Source organism: Hyla sarda, chromosome 8 (assembly GCF_029499605.1).
Source record: "Hyla sarda isolate aHylSar1 chromosome 8, aHylSar1.hap1, whole genome shotgun sequence".
Lineage (NCBI taxonomy): Eukaryota > Metazoa > Chordata > Amphibia > Anura > Hylidae > Hyla > Hyla sarda.
The window spans coordinates 18,386,432-18,404,668 of record NC_079196.1 but is presented as its reverse complement, the minus strand read 5'-3'; the positions used below and the strand labels follow the sequence as shown (position 1 = coordinate 18,404,668).

Sequence of the window (18,237 nt, the reverse complement as noted above, 5' to 3'; positions counted from 1 at the left end):
CAGCGCTGTACACTGTTCACGCAAATTGTTCCCTGTTCCCATTGGGGCTCATAACCTAAATTCACTGATACAGAGTGTGGGAGCAAATCCATAGAAACATGGGGAGAACATACAGACTCCTTGCACACATTGTCCTTGGTGGAAATTAGAGATGAGCGAAGTTACAGGGATTCGATTCGTCACAAACTTCTCGGCTCGGCAGTTGATGACTTTTCCTGCATAAATTAGTTCAGCTTTCAGGTGCTCTGGGGCTGGAAAAGTCCTAGGAGAGTCTCCAGCCACCGGAGCACCTGAAAGCTGAACTCATTTATGCAGGATAAAGTTTGTGACGAATCGAATCACTAAGTTCGCTCATTTCTAGTGGGAGTTAAACCAATGACCCCGATATCTTCTGTCTTTTTATGTAACACTGAAGAAATGCTCCTCTGCTCCAATGTATCGTATGGAGTGCGCGGCCTCTAAGTGTATAATGTTGTCCCCTCAAAATAACACACGGCCGTTATTGTCTAAACCTGGGCAACAAAAGTGAGAACACCCCTAAGTGGAAATGTCCAAAGTGTAGCCGCCATTATATTCCAGCACTGCCTAAAATAGTATCTGTCATATCCCACTCCAAAAATTTTGTTACTCAGTAACTAATTCTGATAATGTACCTTATATTATGTGTTTAGCACCTATATTTCTCTCATAAGTACCTTCTATTTGTTGCTTACTTGGTTTCTCATTCTGTACTTTAGAGGGGGGTGTGTCCTCACTCTGCATAACTCCTCTTCCTCCCTGAGTCTGCTGTGCTGTGCTGGGTCTCTTCATCCAATCACTGCAGGCTGCTCTGTAACCCCCTCCTCTCTGTTTTCATGCTGCAGTCTGACAGGACAGGAGTGAGCGCAGAGCAGTGCTAGTCCCGCCCTCACTTCCTGGACTTAGTCCCAGCCTGTGATTTAGCTGGGACACAAATCATGCACTAGCCGGGTATGGGTACCCCTAGTGGTCTATTTTTATAAGCCAGGATTTTCTTATGAAGTATATTAGAAAGGTTAAAGTTTTGCCAAGATGTACAACATTTAAATAGTTTTTTAATCTGCCACACCCCCTCCCATAGACTTGCATTGAGGGGGGGGGGGGGGGGGGGTGACATTACGATACTCCGTCCCCTGCATCGCCCGTTATCAGCCACAGAGTGATCCTCGCTCTGTGCAGCTGAGAAATGGGGGTGCTGCAGAAGAGATCAGTGGTCCCCAGCAGTAGGACCCCCGCAATCAGACATCTTATCCCCTATCTTTTGGATAGGGGATAAGATGTCTAGGAGCGGAATACCCCTTTAAGCCTCTTGGACATGGAGTTCACCAGATCTTCACAGGTTGTCACTGGATTCTCTTCCTCCTCCATGATGATATCACAGATCAGATGGATATTATAGACCAGTGGTCCTCAAACTTTTTAAACAAGGGGCCAGTTCACAGTCCCTCAGACCGTTGGAGGGCCGGACTATAGATAAAATTTTTTTTTTTTTTTTTAAACTATGAACAAATCCCTATGCACACATATCTTATTAGTGGACTACCCCTTTAAGTACACAGCACAGCCCCCCCCCTAAACATTAGGTAGGCAGCATAGTTCCCCCTACATTAGGATGGCAGTATAGTTCCCCCCCCATTAGGTTGTAGTTCCCCCACATTTAGTTGGCAGTATAGTTCCCTCCACATTAGGTTGTAGTTCTCCCAAATTTAGTTGGCAGTATAGATCCCCCACATTAGGTTATAGTCCCCCCACATTAGGTTGGCAGTATAGTTCCCTCCACATTAGGTTGTAGTTCCCACACATTAGGTTGGCAGTATAGTTCCCACAAATTAGGTTGTAGTTCCCCCACATTTACTTGGCAGTATAGTTCCCCCACAGACATACAGCATATTGCTGGAGGCTGTATGCCTGTGTACTGCTCCAATCACCACTCCTCCGGTCCGGCCATAGCAGTAGGTCCCAGGACCGGTAGTCGGAGCACTGAAGCCGACGTGGCGCTGGTAACACTTACCAAGCTGGCCGGCGCATGTGCTGCTCTGCTCCTCCGTTACTATGGTCAGTGACGTCCCTGCGCTACCTCCCCGCGGTCCTTGCATTTTTAAAGTAAATGTGGGGCCGCCGAGAGCACATCCCTGTGTCCCGAAAACATCTTTCGGGACTCGGATGTCCTTAGGCAGCGGCAGGCCGGATAAATGTCCTCAGCGGGCCATAGTTTAAGGGCTCCTGTTATAGACCTTGTGCTCCCCCACCTTCCACTTGAGGATGCCCCACAGATGGTCAATAGGTTTAGGTCTGGAGATATGCTTGGCCGGTCCACCAGACATGCGACCAGAGGAGTGGTCGCATGTCTGCACGGGTCACATGGCGAACTATAGCCACGTGCCCACAGAGGGGGCTCGGCGTGCCATAGGTTCGCCATCACTGGCCTAGGTCATCTTTATGTAGGGCAACAATTCTTATCCTCATTTCTTTGGCATGAGGGGCCATGTTAAACTTCCAGTGACCAGTAGTAGAGAGTGTGAGAGCGATGACACCAAATTTAAGATAACCTGCTCCACATTCACACCTTAGACCTTGTAGGGCCGCTTTCACACTATAGAATTCTCAGTTTTAAAGATCAGTTATAATGACCCGTTAACAAAACCATTAAAAAACGTCCGTTACAAAATCCCATTATAGTCTATGGGATTTTTACATTACCCGTTTTAACCCGTCATTGCCCGTTTATTAATAACGGATGTTATTTTGTGACGGGAGAAAGAATGGAAGAAATTGTGTGCACTATTCTCCCGTCACAAAATAACGTCCGTTATTAATAAACGGGCAATGACGGGTTAAAACGGGTAATGTAAAAATTCCATAGACTATAATGGGATTTTGGAACAGACGTTTTTTAATGGTTTTGTTAACGGGTCATTATAACGGATCATTAAAATGGAGATTTCTATAGTGTGAAAGTGGCCTAAACACTTACTAGTCACATGACACCAGGGAGGGAAAATGATAAATTCCTCCCCCCCCACACGTATGAGGCGAATGTACAAATAAGAATGTGTAACTACTCATGAGGTGCATCCCCCTTCTGTTTCTAGGACAGACCTCCTTTTCCAGAGGATGAGGGCATGCTGGGAGTTTTAGTCTTACAACAGCTGAAGTTCCATATGCTCAAGAACGCTATATATAGCCATAGTTTTCAAACCATTGTTTTCTAGAAGGCTGTCCGGACATGCTGGGAGTTGTAGTTTCACAACAGCTGGAGAACCCCAGGTTGGGGATCACTACCTCAGGACAGACAGATGCCATAAAAATTGCCCTGCGGTTGTTTCTGTGCCAGCAGTTGTCAAAACTCCCACTAGAGGGCGCTGCAAGACAGCATAATACCATAGCATAGCATAATGTTATATATATACACATATATATATATGTGTATTGAATATATATGTGTGTATATATATATATGTTCCAATGAATGTAAAAATTAATTTAACGTAGTCCCGATTAGGAAATCTTGCGCTCTGCTGGTAAGGAACGAGTCTAAAAACGAAGCAAGTGTCAGCAAAAAAACAAACAAAAAAACAAAACCTTTAGCTCAGTAATTTATTTCCTATAAATATATAAATATAATATGTAGTATTTTTAATAATTATTGGGATCCCCTCCTGTACAGGGAGGTTCTCAGTACATAACGTGTCGTCCGCAGACGTACAGTACAAACACACGTGATAGTGAGCGGGTGTATAAAGGTGTAAGAGGTGGCGGTCGGTGGGTGCACAGTGAACAGGTGACAGCGGCAGAAGAGGAAGCGTTAACTCCTTCAGGCATTAGGAGAAGTGAAAAGTCTTCCCGGCTTCTTTGGCAGCTCGCTCTTGCTTGTAGACTCCGTTCTGTAAATGTAAGAAAATGCTAAGACAACATGGCGGGGTATATAGGGAGGCAACTGCACCCGAAGGCTGTCCAGGCATGCTGGGAGTTGTAGTTCTGCAACAGCTGGAGGCACCTCTGGTTGAAAAACACAACTAGGAGAATGGTGAAAGATCGGCCATACTTACAAGTAAGGAGACTGCCCTTTGTGTTTCAGAGGAACAGCGAGTGAGTTGGTGATCTCAGGGGAGGTGACCGGACGGAACAGACGATCTGCAGAGAGAAGAGAGACATGGGGGAGATTTATCAAAACCTGTGCAGGGGAAAGTTGCTGAGTTGCCCATAGCAACCAATCAGATCGCTGCTTTCATTTTTGAAAAGGCCTCTGCAAAATGAAAGAAGTGATCTGATTGGTTGCTATGGGCAACTTTTCCTCAGGACAGGTTTTGATAAATCTCCCCCAATATCCTGTACCTGACAATACTGACAACATACGGACCATGGGGGTCAGACTCCTACAATTGCACCTCAGGAGCCCTCTGACGGGCAGAACATCTGATCAAACATTCACAGACTGATATCGATTTGATCCGCCACGGAATTAACATTCAAGCTTCAAAAGAAAATTTATCTTTAACTTGCTGGAAGGTAAATGACATCCACCACCCGGTGGGGGGGGGGGGGGGGGGGGGCAGAAACTTATCCAAATTCTAAAGAAGCAGCCTCAGATCCCTTCTAGACCCACATCAGCGATCAAAGAGAAACTGCACTTATTATTCTGCTGGTGAGGTCACTGTGTACATACATTACATTACTTATCCTGTACTGATCCAGAGTTATATCCTGTATTATACTCACTATTCTGCTGGTGAGGTCACTGTGTACATACATTACATTACTTATCCTGTACTGATCCTGAGTTATATTCTGTATTATACTCCAGAGCTGCACTCACTATTCTGCTGGTGAGATCACTGTGTACATACATTACATTACTTATCCTGTACTGATCCTGAGTTATATCCTGTATTCTACTCCAGAGCTGTACTCACTATTCTGCTGGTGAGGTCACTGTGTACAGACATTACATTACTTATCCTGTACTGATCCTGAGTTATATCCTGTATTATACTCCAGAGCTGTACTCACTATTCTGCTGGTGAGGTCACTGTGTACAGACATTACATTACTTATCCTGTACTGATCCTGAGTTATATCCTGTATTATACTCCAGAGCTGTACTCACTATTCTGCTGGTGAGGTCACTGTGTACATACATTATATTACTTATCCTGTACTGATCCTGAGTTATATCCCGTATTATACTCCAGAGCTGTACTCACTATTCTGCTGGTGAGGTCACTGTGTACATACATTATATTACTTATCCTGTACTGATCCTGAGTTATATATCAGACAGGAGGCTCATATCTTATGCATTATTCTTTCTTTAATAATGCCCATAGCAGAACAACTCCGTAATCAATTCAAATAACAGAAAAAACTTCAACTCCCAGCAGTCCTAGGACCACAGTAGCCACTCCTCGTCTGTAGCCACTATATAAGGACTGCTCACATATAGATCCTCCTCTTTCTTTCTGCTCATAGCAGACCTAAGATAACTATACTCTATATATATTTGGGTTACTCTATCTGTTCACTTATATAGCTGTTTTATTACTGTATTGTATTACTCTTAGTGAGACCTAGTGTGGTACTATCCCATAGGTGATTAAGTACTCACAGGGCCAAGAATTTTTCTGTCCTTTTTTCCCCTGTATTCTCTGCTGCCGAGAGCCGGAAATCTCCCGGTGCCGTTTTTTTCTCCTCTGTCGCCGCTTCGTCGTCTCTCTTCCGCTCAATTCCTTTATCCACCTTCCCCTCCCCCTCCCTTCTCTGCGCCATTTTACTTGCACCTTCTTCTCCGTCCGAGTTCGCGCGCGCGGGCTAAGGGCGGAGCCTTCCCCTGGTTGGTCCGCTTCTCATTTGCGGCCTGCGCTCGGAAGGGGGCGGCGTTCTGCATGTAGTTGAGAGGCGCTCCTGCGACCTCCAATCAGGACCCAGAGGGATGTAGTCTCGCGAGACTTCGTCCCCTGGGCGCAAGTACTCCGGGCTCATCTCACACCGCAGCGCCAGTGCAACGCTAAGCGGTGTGGAGGTCAGAGCCTGTTCTGTCAGTAGGTTGTAGTGCTTTATAACCTCCCCATTATACTTGTCCATATCTAACGGAATTTATTCCGTCTTAGACTTTTAGCTGTGCCTGGGTCAGTTATTTTAATCCCAATTATAAGTTTTGAAAATCTTTTATAAGCTACCCTATATCCTAAAGTTAGTATGGCTGAGGAACCCTCATCTGTCCCCCTCAGAGGGGAGGGTCCTTCCCTGGATGCGGCACAATTTATGACCGCCACTTATTAATTAATAAGTCGGTCCAAGCGGCCCTGGCCTCGTCCATAATGCCCTCTGGCCTGCAACAGCAGGGTTCCAATGTCTCGGTCCCCCTTCATGGCGGAGATCCACATGTAAAAAAGGGCAAGGCTTCCCATAAAAGGAAGCACATCTCTGACTCCCCGGCAGGGGAAGATAATAACATGCTCCAGACAGTCCCTACCCCGGTCTGTCAACCCCAGCATCCCTCTGACTCCGCTCGACCCCTGGGCCTCGGGGAGTTACATGGCAAGAGGCGTAAGTCCGCTAAGCGGGCTAAACCCGACTCCTATGTAGACTCCTCTACTGAGGACTCTTCGGGTTCATCTAATGAGTCTGAGGACTACGAGTCCGACCCCAATATTGAACAGGATGCTGGGGATACGGCGCTCGACACCGACGCCAACCCTGCCACGCAGGGCAATGCTATCCTGGATTCCCTAGGAGAACCCCTTTTTCATCCAGACGCGATCTCCCATCCGAGATCAGGCGACTGATCACCACTCCCCCACGTGGCCCAATATGTAGAGCTTTGGGCTCGTAAGTCTCTGGATAGGTCCAGCCGTAATAAGCTGAGGGCGGAATGCCCTAGACCCTTTATCCCCAATAAGGTGGTGGCTACCCCGGAAGGTGGACCCCATCCTGATGAAATACTTATTAAAATCGGGTAAATTTCCTAAGAAGGGAATAGAACGTTCCTTCAAGACCATACAGGAGCGTATCCTTGATTTAATGGGTCCCCTCACTAAGATCCTTAATTTAGCCGAGCATGCTGCAGCGTCGGACGAACCCGTGGACGTCCGTCAGCTCCTTGGCTGGGCCCAGAGAGCCATTTGCCTGGCAGGTACTGCCAACACCACCTGCTCAGTCGAGAGACGCCGGTCGATCGTGATGCGCCTCGACCCGCAACTATCCCATCTGGCCGAGACCGAACCCGGTCCCTCGGCAGCAGGCATGCTTTTTGGAGATAGTTTGATGAAGGATGTCAACAGTTTTGTCGGCCTTTTTACCGGCTTGGATAAGGCCCAAACTTCCCTAAAGAAATCGGGGTCCAGTAAAATTTTTCCCCGGGCCGGCAGAAGTAGAGGCCGATCTGCCGGCCGTTCTGCTCCCTACAGGCCACAGGGCAGACCCGTTGCCCAATACCATTATTCCCAGGCTCCTCCTTCCTACACCGTACCAGTGGTCCAACCATCCCCATTCTTCCCTCCTCGTGGTCGACCCTGGAGAAGTCGTGGCGGACGTGGATACCCCCGCTCCCGTCCTTCTACCGGTGAGTGTACCATACAATCCACTTTCTCATATACCCGTGGGGGGGCGACTGATGTATTTTACCCACGCCTGGTCTGCGATTACGGCAGACGTGTGGGTTCTTCAGACAGTGGCGGGGTTTCACCTAGAACTCCAGTCCTTGCCGGTTCTGGGTGTAATTCCAGCCCCTATCCGGTTCTCAGAGCAAAACGCGATCCTCATAGACAACGAGGTGCGAGATCTCCTGTCCAAACATGCGATCATGGAGTCCGACCCATCTTCCCTAGGGTTCATAAGCAACCTCTTCCTAGTGAAGAAAAAAGGGGGCAGCTACCGCCCGGTCATAAACCTGAGAGACCTAAACCAACATGTCATGTATCGCCATTTCAAAATGGAGGGAATTCACTCACTCCGGGATCTTTTACTGCCAGGAGACTGGCTGGTGAAGGTGGACTTGAAGGACGCCTACCTTACCGTTCCCATACACCCAGTCACAACAGTTCCTCTGTTTCCTTTGGAGGGGCAGATTGTGGCAGTTTACGTGCCTTCCGTTCGGCCTATCATCCGCCCCGTGGTGCTTCACCAAACTGATGAAACCGGTGGTGGCGGCTCTGAGGAGCAGGGGGGTTCGTCTGATCATTTACTTAGACGACCTTCTTATCATGGCCCGATCCAAAACTCAGGCCTCTCTTCACATGTCGTGGACAATATCGTTGCTACATACTCTAGGCTTCGTGGTCAACCGAGAAAAGTCGGTTCTAGTCCCAGCTCAGGAAATGGGTTTCTTGGTGGACACCAATCGCGCACTACTGCGGCTCCCCAAGTCCAAACTAGCCCTGATCCGCAAGGAAATCAGGGCGGTTCTGCGCAAAGGATGCTTGTCATTAAGGATTCTGGCGCGCCTGGTGGGGCTCCTGGCGGCTCCCATCCAGGCTATCTTTCCGGCCCCCTTGCACTACCGAGCCCTTCAGAGGCTCAAGATCTTGCATCTGCGCCAGGGCCTCAGGTACGCAGACAAAGTACCCCTCTGTCCGGCGGCTATCGAGGAGTTACATTGGTGGCTTCGTCATGCTGTCGAGTGGAATGGCAAGGCCATTTTCAACCCGTGTCCGGACGTCATCATAGAGTCGGACGCGAGCCGTCTTGGCTGGGGCGCTCGATGCGGGGAGATTTCCACAGGAGGGACTTGGTCCGCCACGGAGGTCGACCTGCATATCAATGCATTGGAGCTTCTGGCGGCATTCTTTGCCGTCAAGAGCTTCATGCCTCGTTCGTCCAACTGTTGTATGTTATTACGCATGGACAACGTGGCGGCGGTTCAGTACATCAACCGCTTAGGGGGTACCAGATCCAAGATCCTGGCAGACCTGGCCAAGGAATTCTGGCACTTTTGCCTAGCCCGCAACATTATCCCGGTAGCGGAGTACATTCCAGGGGTCTCCAACACGGTGGCCGATTGGAATTCTCGCTATCTCCTCGATTCCAGCGACTGGTGCCTGGATCGTTCAATTTTTTCTGCAGTTGCTTCACCTGTGGGGCCCGTTATACGTGGACCTTTTCGCTTCCCGCCTTAACCACCAACTGCCTCATTTCTTCAGCTGGAGACCGGATCCAGAGGCGTCTGCGGTAGATGCTCTCCGCCTCCTCTGGCCGAGGGGAACTCACTATGCCTTTCCTCCTTTCCAGTTGATCCCCAGGGTTCTCTTGCATACGACGAACCAGAGGGCGACGGTTGTGCTGATCACACCTTGGTGGCCGACACAACCATGGTTCCCTCTTCTTCTGGGGATGACCGTGGATTATCCCCGGCTGTTATCCCAAGTTCCTCACCTTCTCACCAACCCGTCCGGGGGTCTCCATCCTCTGGTGATGGAGGGCAACCTGCCTCTCCTAGCGTGGTTGGTTTCGGACGCGAATCAAGACCTTTCAAGATCAGCTAGGGATCTCCTCGCCCTGGCCTGGACCCCCGGGACTAGATCGGCATATCGATCAGCCTGGAGACTCTGGGTTCGTTGGTGTGATCAACGGCAGGTTGATCCCGTACATGCACCTGTGTCTGTAGTAGTAAACTTCTTGACAGATTCTTTTGAATCTGGCAAATCCTATAGCTCCATTAATGTATACCGATCGGCAATTGCGGCTTACCACTGCCCTGTGGATTCTTTGCCGATTGGCAAACACCCACTGGTTTGTAGACTTTTACGCGGTATAAAATTTAAACGTCCCCCTCGGCCTAGGTATCAATCGACCTGGGATGTCTCCAGGTTGCTCGATATGTTTGCCTCATGGGTGGACAATGACGACCTTTCCCTGAAACTGTTGTCTTATAAACTGACGGTCCTTCTTTGTTTGGTATCCATCAAACGTGTCTCGGACGTGAAAGCTTTGGATATCTCTAGGCGACAATTTTCGCCTCAGGGAGTAAAATTCTCGGTGGTCCGTAGGACCAAGACGGGTATTCACTCGGTTTTTTACCCATATTTTCCCGCGCATCCGCGGCTTTGCGTGGTTCGTTGTTTACAGGCGTACGAATCACAGACGGCAGATCTGCGCTCTCTGGATTTCTCTCAGCTCCTGGTCTCATATGTCAGACCACATCATCCGGTTACCTCCGCTACTCTAGCACGCTGGGTACGTTCTGCCATGGAGATGGCAGGTATAGATGTGTCTCTGTTTGGAGCTCACTCTTCCAGGGGTGCTATGGCTACGAAAATCGTCACAGCAGGGGGCTCCCTCTCTGACTTATTGATGGCGGCTGATTGGTCTTCGGAGACCACCTTTCGCCATTTCTACTTCAGGCCGGAGGACCATGTGTCTATGTCGGTCTTATAATACTCTGGTTGTTATTGTTCTTACTGTCATCGCTGGTTGTTCGCTTTGAACTTGCATAAGATATGAGCCTCCTGTCTGATATATAAATCTAGATTTTCCTAGCTTGTGACGGAAAATATTAGTTATATGAAGACAGGAGGCGAGTATCTTCCCTCCCTACCCACCCTATTACGATTCTTTGTTCTCGTTGCAGGATATTGAAAGTAGAGGCGGTTTTCCTGAGTTCGGATGACCTGTCGGGTTCCTGCTGTTTGGTTCCTCTATAGTCCCCGTTGGGACGAAGTTGAACATCCCTTTGCTCCGGGTTTCTGCTGCTCCGGGCTGAAAGGCCGAAGGTTGCGGTTCGTCGAGGATGCCTGTCTGGAGTTCTGCCTTCTGTGCTGTTCTGGTTCGCATTAAGAAAGAGGAGGATCTATATGTGGGCAGTCCTTATATAGTGGCTACAGACGAGGAGTGGCTTCTGTGGTCCTAGGACTGCTGGGAGTTGAAGTTTTTTCTGTTATTTGAATTGATTACTGAGTTGTTCTGCTATGGGCATTATTAAAGAAAGAATAATGCATAAGATACTCGCCTCCTGTCTTCATATAACTAATATTTTCCGTCACAAGCTAGGAAAATCTCGATTTATATCCTGTATTATACTCCAGAGCTGTACTCACTATTCTGCTGGTGAGGTCACTGTGTATATACATTACATTACTTATCCTGTACTGATCCTGAGTTATATCCTGTATTATACTCCAGAGCTGTACTCACTATTCTGCTGGTGAGGTCACTGTGTACATACATTACATTAATTATCCTGTACTGATGCTGAGTTATATCCTGTATTATACCCCAGAGCTGCACTCACTATTCTGCTGGTGAGGTCACTGTGTACATACATTACATTACTTATCCTGTACTGATCCTGAGTTATATCCTGTAAATCTTTTATTAGAAAAATATAAATCATAACAAACACAGAACCAGCACAACTTTGCCATAATGGAAAACAACAAAATGAAATAACATAAACCCATACTTTTCAAGAACAAAAATCCTGCCTAAACGGCCAGCCCAGCTTTTCCTAAAAATACTAATACTACACCAAACATAACCAAACACACTCACATGCATGCATACCTAATGTGCAAAAACCAAAAATAAAATTGCATATTTAGCTTTAACAAAAAAAAAAAAAAAAAAAAAAAAAAATTAACATTTTTTTATAAATATTATATATATTGCAAACATAAAACAACCCAAAAAAGTCCACAACAGATACAAAAAAAAAAAAAAAAAAAAAAAAAAAAAAAAAAAAAAATGGTTCGACTGCCATCTATCACTACTATAAACACTATATAATACACAAACCAAAATATAAAACAAACAAAATTATAATATTTACTATATATACTATATACATACTATATACATATAACCTATATACGCCTATAAATGTACAGAAAACAACCTACTCTAAACTGTCCCTTCACCCGCACCACCCACCCTCCTGTACATGGGTCAGAGTCCATAGAGTCCATAGTCCTCAATGTCCAGTCCATAACTGACCCATGCCAGGTCCACCAAAACAAACAACCACCACCACCCACAAAAACACCCTCCCAACCTAGAACTCCTCCCAACCAACTTTACCATAACCAGCTTTATAATATACAAAAACAAACAATACAACCCACTTTAGGCCCAAGTTCGGTGCCTGTAAGCCCTACATAACTTTAGCGTCTGAAAACAAAACAAAAAGCTATGGTGCACATGCATTAGCCCACCACCAGGAAGAAGGATGGCAATCCTGATACATACAAAATATTTACATTCTTTCCCTAACTGCACCCTACCTCTCACCCTACCATTATCCCTAAAAATAAACTGACCCTACTATCACCTTAACCCTGTCCCTACATCACTGTCCCTAACCAAAACCAGGGTACTCTACCCAAAAGGTCTAGTACCTAGGGCACATCAAAACAAAACCCTCTCCATAGGAGAGAAGCCCTACTGGTACCAAGACTGCCATACTCCAAAGACCTGATCTTCCCAAGGTCACCGGTGATATTCCTACAGACCTCCACCTCGGAGAGGACTTTCCGCTGTGTAGACACTAAACACCGTGCATTCCACGTGTAGTACCTAACCACTAAACTGACTAAGAATAAAGTGCCCCGATCACGGCCACCCAGGGTCCTGAATGCCCCATAAGCCCATTCCGGATAGGTAAGGCCGGCAAGTTGACTCCAGCCGATGGAAGCGCCCACCCGGTTGTAGACCCCTATATTAAAGGGACAATGAAGCAGGAAATGGTCCATGCTTTCCAGCATGTCCCTGCACTCTTCTCGGGGACACCCCCGGTCATCAGATCTCCTACACTTCAAATTGTCCCTCACATATAGCTTCCCCTGAAAGCAGCGCCAGGCCAAGTCCCAAAACTTCTGGGGGATCCTTTTCATGTTTAAAAGATACAACCCCACCCTCAGATCCCGACCTGGGCAGTCCCTGAGCGCCAGAGGCTTCTGGAAGTGGGTCAACAGAACCCGTTTGTCAAGGAACTGCCTTGACTGGGTCCTGATCTCCCACACTCCCAGACCCCACCGACGTATCGCCTTCAGAGTCGGGGTAGCGTAAGCCGGAAGATATCCATGGGGCGTACGGAGGTCCTTCACTTGCCCTCCTGTCTCCCATTCCTGGAAGAAAGGCCGAAACCACTCCCTGCAGGAGAGTACCCATGGAGGAGCCGTCTCTGACCAGAGGTTCGAGATGTTAGCTTTCAAGAAGGTGTTCGTTAAGAACACCACAGGGTTTACCATAGATAAACCCCCTAGTCTCCTCGTGCGGTACGTAACCTCCCTCTTGACTAGGTTCATCCTGTTCCCCCATAACAGTTGGAAAAACAGGCTGTAGATCCTAGTGTAGTAAGCCTCTGGTAAGATACATACACTGCCCAGATAGATAAACAAGGGGAGCAGGTACGATTTGATCAGGTGTACCCTTTCCCTGAGGGTCATAGACCAACCCTTCCACTGGTTCACCTTCTGAGTGGCATCCTGGAGCTTACCATCCCAGTTTTTGGTGGGATAATCATCCTGGCCGAATGTGATGCCCAGAAGTTTTGCTGACTCTTGGGGCCCTGGAAGGGTGTCCGGGAGATCAAACGTGGGATCTCACCCTCCCAGCCAGAGACTTTCACACTTATCCTGGTTGATCTTAGACCCGGATGCCTCCGAGTAGCGGTCCACTTCCGACATCACCACATCGACCTCCTCTCTCGAGGACACGAAGATGGTGATATCATCAGCGTACGCCACCACTCTCTGGGCGACATCCAGCTCCGCCAGACTCATCCCGACTCCCGCCAACGGCCCACAATCTACCCTCCGGATGAAGGGATCGATTGCGAACACGTATAAAAGCGGGCTCAAGGGACAACCCTGACGGACTCCGGACCCCACCTCAAAAGAGCGGCCAGACCAACCGTTCACCAGTGGGAAACTCTCTGCCCCTGCATATAAGGTCTTAAGCCAATTAATAAAAGTACACGGTAAGCCATATCTCAGGAGGACGGACCAGAGGTACTCGTGGTTCACCCGATCAAATGCTTTGGCCTGATCCAGGGACAGCAAGTACCCCTTCCAGAGACCTGCACTACTCCGCTCCACTGCCTCCCTGACACTAAGGACAGCACTTAAGGTGCTTCGGCCTGGAACAGAGCAGTGCTGGGCCCCCGAAAGGAGCCGGGGTGCAAACTTCACCAGCCGATTAAACAGTATCTTGGCCAGAAGTTTCCTGTCGGCATTGAGAAGAGCTATGGGTCTCCAATTCTCAATACGGCTGGGATCTTTACCCTTTGAGAGAAGAATCAGGGCTGACCTCCTCATTGACTTCGGCAGAGTGCCCGAGGAGAGACACTCATTGAATACCTCAGTCAAGAGGGGAGCTAAAGACTCCTTAAAGGTCCTGTACCACTCGGATGTTAAGCCATCCGGACCTGGCGACTTCTTAGGGGCGAGCCCCTCGATCGCCAGTCTCACTTCCTCTTCCCTGATTTCTTCTGCCAAAACATCAAGAGAGGGGTCTACCCCTGGCTCAGGAATGGTTTCAGCCAGGAAAGCCGACATCCTGTCTCGATCTAGATCCTTCCTTCCCAAGAGGTGCGAGTAGAAGGATCTGACGACCTCCAAGATCCCTGATCTGGACCGATTCAGAGATCCCGTACTATCAATCAGTCCTGAGACCACTTTACTACTCACTGACATCTTACAGTTTCTGTAAGGGTCGGGCGAGCGGTACTTCCCAAAATCCCTCTCAAAAACCAAAGATGCGTGCCTATCGTACTGACACCTCATCAGCAAGGACTTCACTCTGGAGATATCCTCACGGCTACCTCCAGTCGAGACGAGAAGCTCGAGTTTCCTCCTCAGACCCTGATACAGGCGATACCTGTTCAGGGACCTGAGGCTCGAGAGCTGGCGGAAGAACCCCGCAACCCGCTTCTTGAATATCTCCCACCACTCTGACTTACTACTACATAGGTCCAGTAAAGGTACCTGACTCTGAAGAAAATCCTCAAAGGACTGTCTTATCTCCGCTTCCTCCAGGAGGGACGAATTCAGCTTCCAATAACCTTTACCCATCCGGGGGGTCTCTGAAACATTCAAGGAAAAAGAAATCATACAGTGATCGGAGAACTCCACCTCAACCACGGACACTGCGGAAGAGACGGCTTCCTCCTTTAAATAAAACCTGTCTATTCTAGACCTGCAGCTACCTCGATGATAGGTGAAACCCGCGTGGCCTGAGGGGCTCCGGATGTGGGCATCCTCTAGGCGAGCTTCCCTAACTATACTATTGAGGGCTATGCTATCATAAGCCAACCGATCATTGGAGCCTCTCCTATCTTGGGATCTCGTGACAGTATTGAAATCCCCTCCAAAGATCACCTGTCGGCTTGTAAAAAGAAAGGGCTTAATCCTCATAAAGAGATCTTTTCGTCCCCACTTTGTTTGTGGGGCGTAGATGTTAATAAGCCGAAGCTCTTGCCCCTTCATGAGGACATCTAAGATCAGGCACCTCCCCATTTCTAACTCAATAACCCGTCTGCATTCAACAGGAGCGGTAAAAAGGACCGCCACCCCACTATACGGCTCAGCCGCAAGAGACCAGTGGGAGGGGCCGCGCCTCCACTCTCTCCTGGCTTTTACCAGGGAGGCTAGATCTAACAACCTGGTCTCCTGTAAAAAGAAAATGTCGGCATCAACACGGCCGAGAAAATCAAAGGCTGCGAATCTAGCCGTATCAGACTTTATGCTGGCACAGTTAATAGATGCCAGCGTCAATGGGGTGAGTGCCGCCATCATGGGTGATTGAGTTAGATGGCCCTAACCCCCATTATCTCTGTTTTTTCTTCACCCCCTCATCCCCAGATGAGGAGGCTTCTTTCTCTTTGGACCGTTTTTTGGATTCTGATTGGTCCATTTTTGAATCCCCATTTCCACCTGGCTCCGGTTTGGCCCCATCCCCTGAGGAAATTGCCCCATCAGGACAGGGCCCAGTTCCCCCCGGAGGCTCCCCCACTTCAGGCACCCCATCCTCGACCCCCCCCTCCATGGAGGGGGAGGAGATGTCATCAAGGACAGAGTACCGGTTAGACAGATCAATCAGAGGGGGGGCAGGTAAGCTTCCGCTTGGGACCTGGTCCATAGGACGAGGACTAGAGGGCTCCGACCTCTTCTTTCTCCCTTTACTGCCCTTTTTTTTTGGCCTCTCTTCACCTTCCTCATCCACACTTTCATAGTGGGAGGAATCGGAAAGATCGGCCTTGCTGCCCTCTTCTTTACAGATTCTCCCCATTTCCTCATCCAGCACATTCTCCCCCAGGGCCTCAGCAGTTTCAGGACTAACCTCTGGAGCAGGGCCAGAAGCTACCCCTGCCACATGGGAACTCTCCAGTTCCCTGCTCCTTCTCCGATTAGCCTCCCGCCTCAGCTTGGCGGGACTTTTCCTCTTCACTGACCCTGTTGCACCTTCTCCCGCGCTCGTGCCCTCCCCAGCTGAGGCAACATTACTGCTCTCCCCAGCCAAGGTGACCGTCGCACGGGCAAAGGCGCTAGGACAACGGCTGAAAGGGTGTCCTAAGACACCACACAGATGACACCTGATCTGCCTACAGGATGCGGCAAGATGACCTACCCCACCACACAGAGCACAGACCTGCACGGTACAGGCTGCGCTAAAGTGAGTGGGGCTGCCACACCTGTGACAGACCTTGGGCTGCCCCTGGTAGAAAATTTGGATTCTGTCTCTCCCAAGAAAAGCAGCTGATGGGATGTGGGCAACAGTGCTCCCCGAACGCTTAAGTTTGACGGAAAACGTCCAGGCCCCAGACCAGATCCCATGTTCGTCATAGTTCTTTTTCGGCATGTCCGTCACATCACCATATCTGCTGAGCCAGGTCATGATGTCATAGCAAGATAGTGACTCGTTACGTGTCAATACAGTCACTTTCTTGGCCAGATTCTGACGGGATATCGCCTTTACGGCGAAATCCCGCCAGCCGGGCTCGCTTTTCACCACCTCATAGTTCGACCAGAAAAGTTCCAAACCCTCCGGTCGAACGAAGCTGATGTCAAACTCGGAGGTACCATAGGGGTGGATCAGGGCAAAGATGTCACTTGCCCTGAATTCCATCTGGAGGAGGAGCTCAACCACCTTACCCCGAGGCGGACACGCATCTTCGCCCCTCCACACCAAACGGACCACATTCCTACGGCCACTTTCCTGCCCGGATGTTGGGAGGGACCAGACCACCTCCCCGTTTTGTTCTCGGAAGGCGCCTAAGCCATGTCTTTCTATCCAAAAAGACAGGTCAACCTCACCCCTCCCCTCTACATGGATTGACCTGTCTCCCCTACGTAGAGCCTCCAGGAGGCGCTGTTGCAATTGACCCCCAGAGCCAGATGGAGATGGAGATCCCCCTGATCCCCCGGCAGTGACGCTGGCATAGCTTCTGGGAGAAGCAGCCACTACCGGGGGGGCAGTCGAACCAGAACCAGACCCCAAACCAGGACCCTTGTTCCTAATGTAAGCCTCAGCCATAACACCTCTCTTTTGCATACCACTACCACTCCTCACCTGTATTTCACAAACACCCCTCTCTTGCACCCCACTTGCACCCATCTCTTGCACCCCGCTTGCACCCCTCTCTTGCACCCCGCTTGCACCCCTCTCTTGCACCCCGCTTGCACCCCTCTCTTGCACTCCGCTCCCTTCATCCATACTGCTACTACAACTCCTCCCATGCACACTGCCATAACTCACATCCTGCACATTACCATTTTTATTCACATTTTTGCTCTCACTTTCACTCTTGCGTACACTCTCCCTTGATGTGTTACAGGCCGGGCTGGCTGGGTCTATTACTCCAGGTATAAGGGTCGCTGGCTTAATGATTGGAGCTGCACGGCTCTTCTGTCCAGTGTCTTTGGGCACAGACACAGACTCCGCCCCCATCATAGGTGGCCCCGCCCCATCGCACGCCGCCGATTTTGACGGGAGCTGTCCCTCCGGACGCACTCCCGCCCCGCCTACTGCGGCTGACGCGCAGGGAACCTCCTCCTTCACAGTGCCAGGATCGGTACCGACTGCATCACCTAGGGGACCGCCCCCTGAACCAACAAGGTCCGGTGCCCGAACACTCCCCCCCCTCACAGGGGAGTGCCCTGCAGTGCCAGGACCTGTACCGCCCCCCGAACAAGGGAATCTACCACCATTTTCTGGTGCCTGGGCACCCTCCCCCCTCACAGGAGGGTGCCCTTTTTTTTCTATCGCACCCGCGGCCATTTTGGGTGCACT

The 18,237-nt window shown here is 49.4% G+C and overlaps 1 protein-coding gene across 4 annotated transcripts in view; it reads right to left on the bottom strand.

Moving 5' to 3' along the window:
• Window positions 1–3,611: 3,611 nt before the first annotated feature.
• The window catches only part of LOC130284051 (rac GTPase-activating protein 1-like), a 73,603-nt gene continuing 58,977 nt past the window's right edge, over window positions 3,612–18,237 (bottom strand). For 3 of the 4 annotated variants that reach the window (XM_056533977.1, XM_056533978.1, XM_056533980.1), the window contains 2 exons: window positions 4,068–4,152; window positions 3,612–3,902 (listed from right to left, as the gene is read on the bottom strand). In XM_056533977.1, the coding sequence (XP_056389952.1) occupies window positions 3,833–3,902; window positions 4,068–4,152 (155 nt within the window). In that variant the 3' untranslated portion in view covers window positions 3,612–3,832. Of the gene's footprint in view, window positions 3,903–4,067; window positions 4,153–4,362; window positions 4,493–18,237 lie in introns of those variants that run through there. The other variant, XM_056533979.1, reaches the window with a different exon arrangement.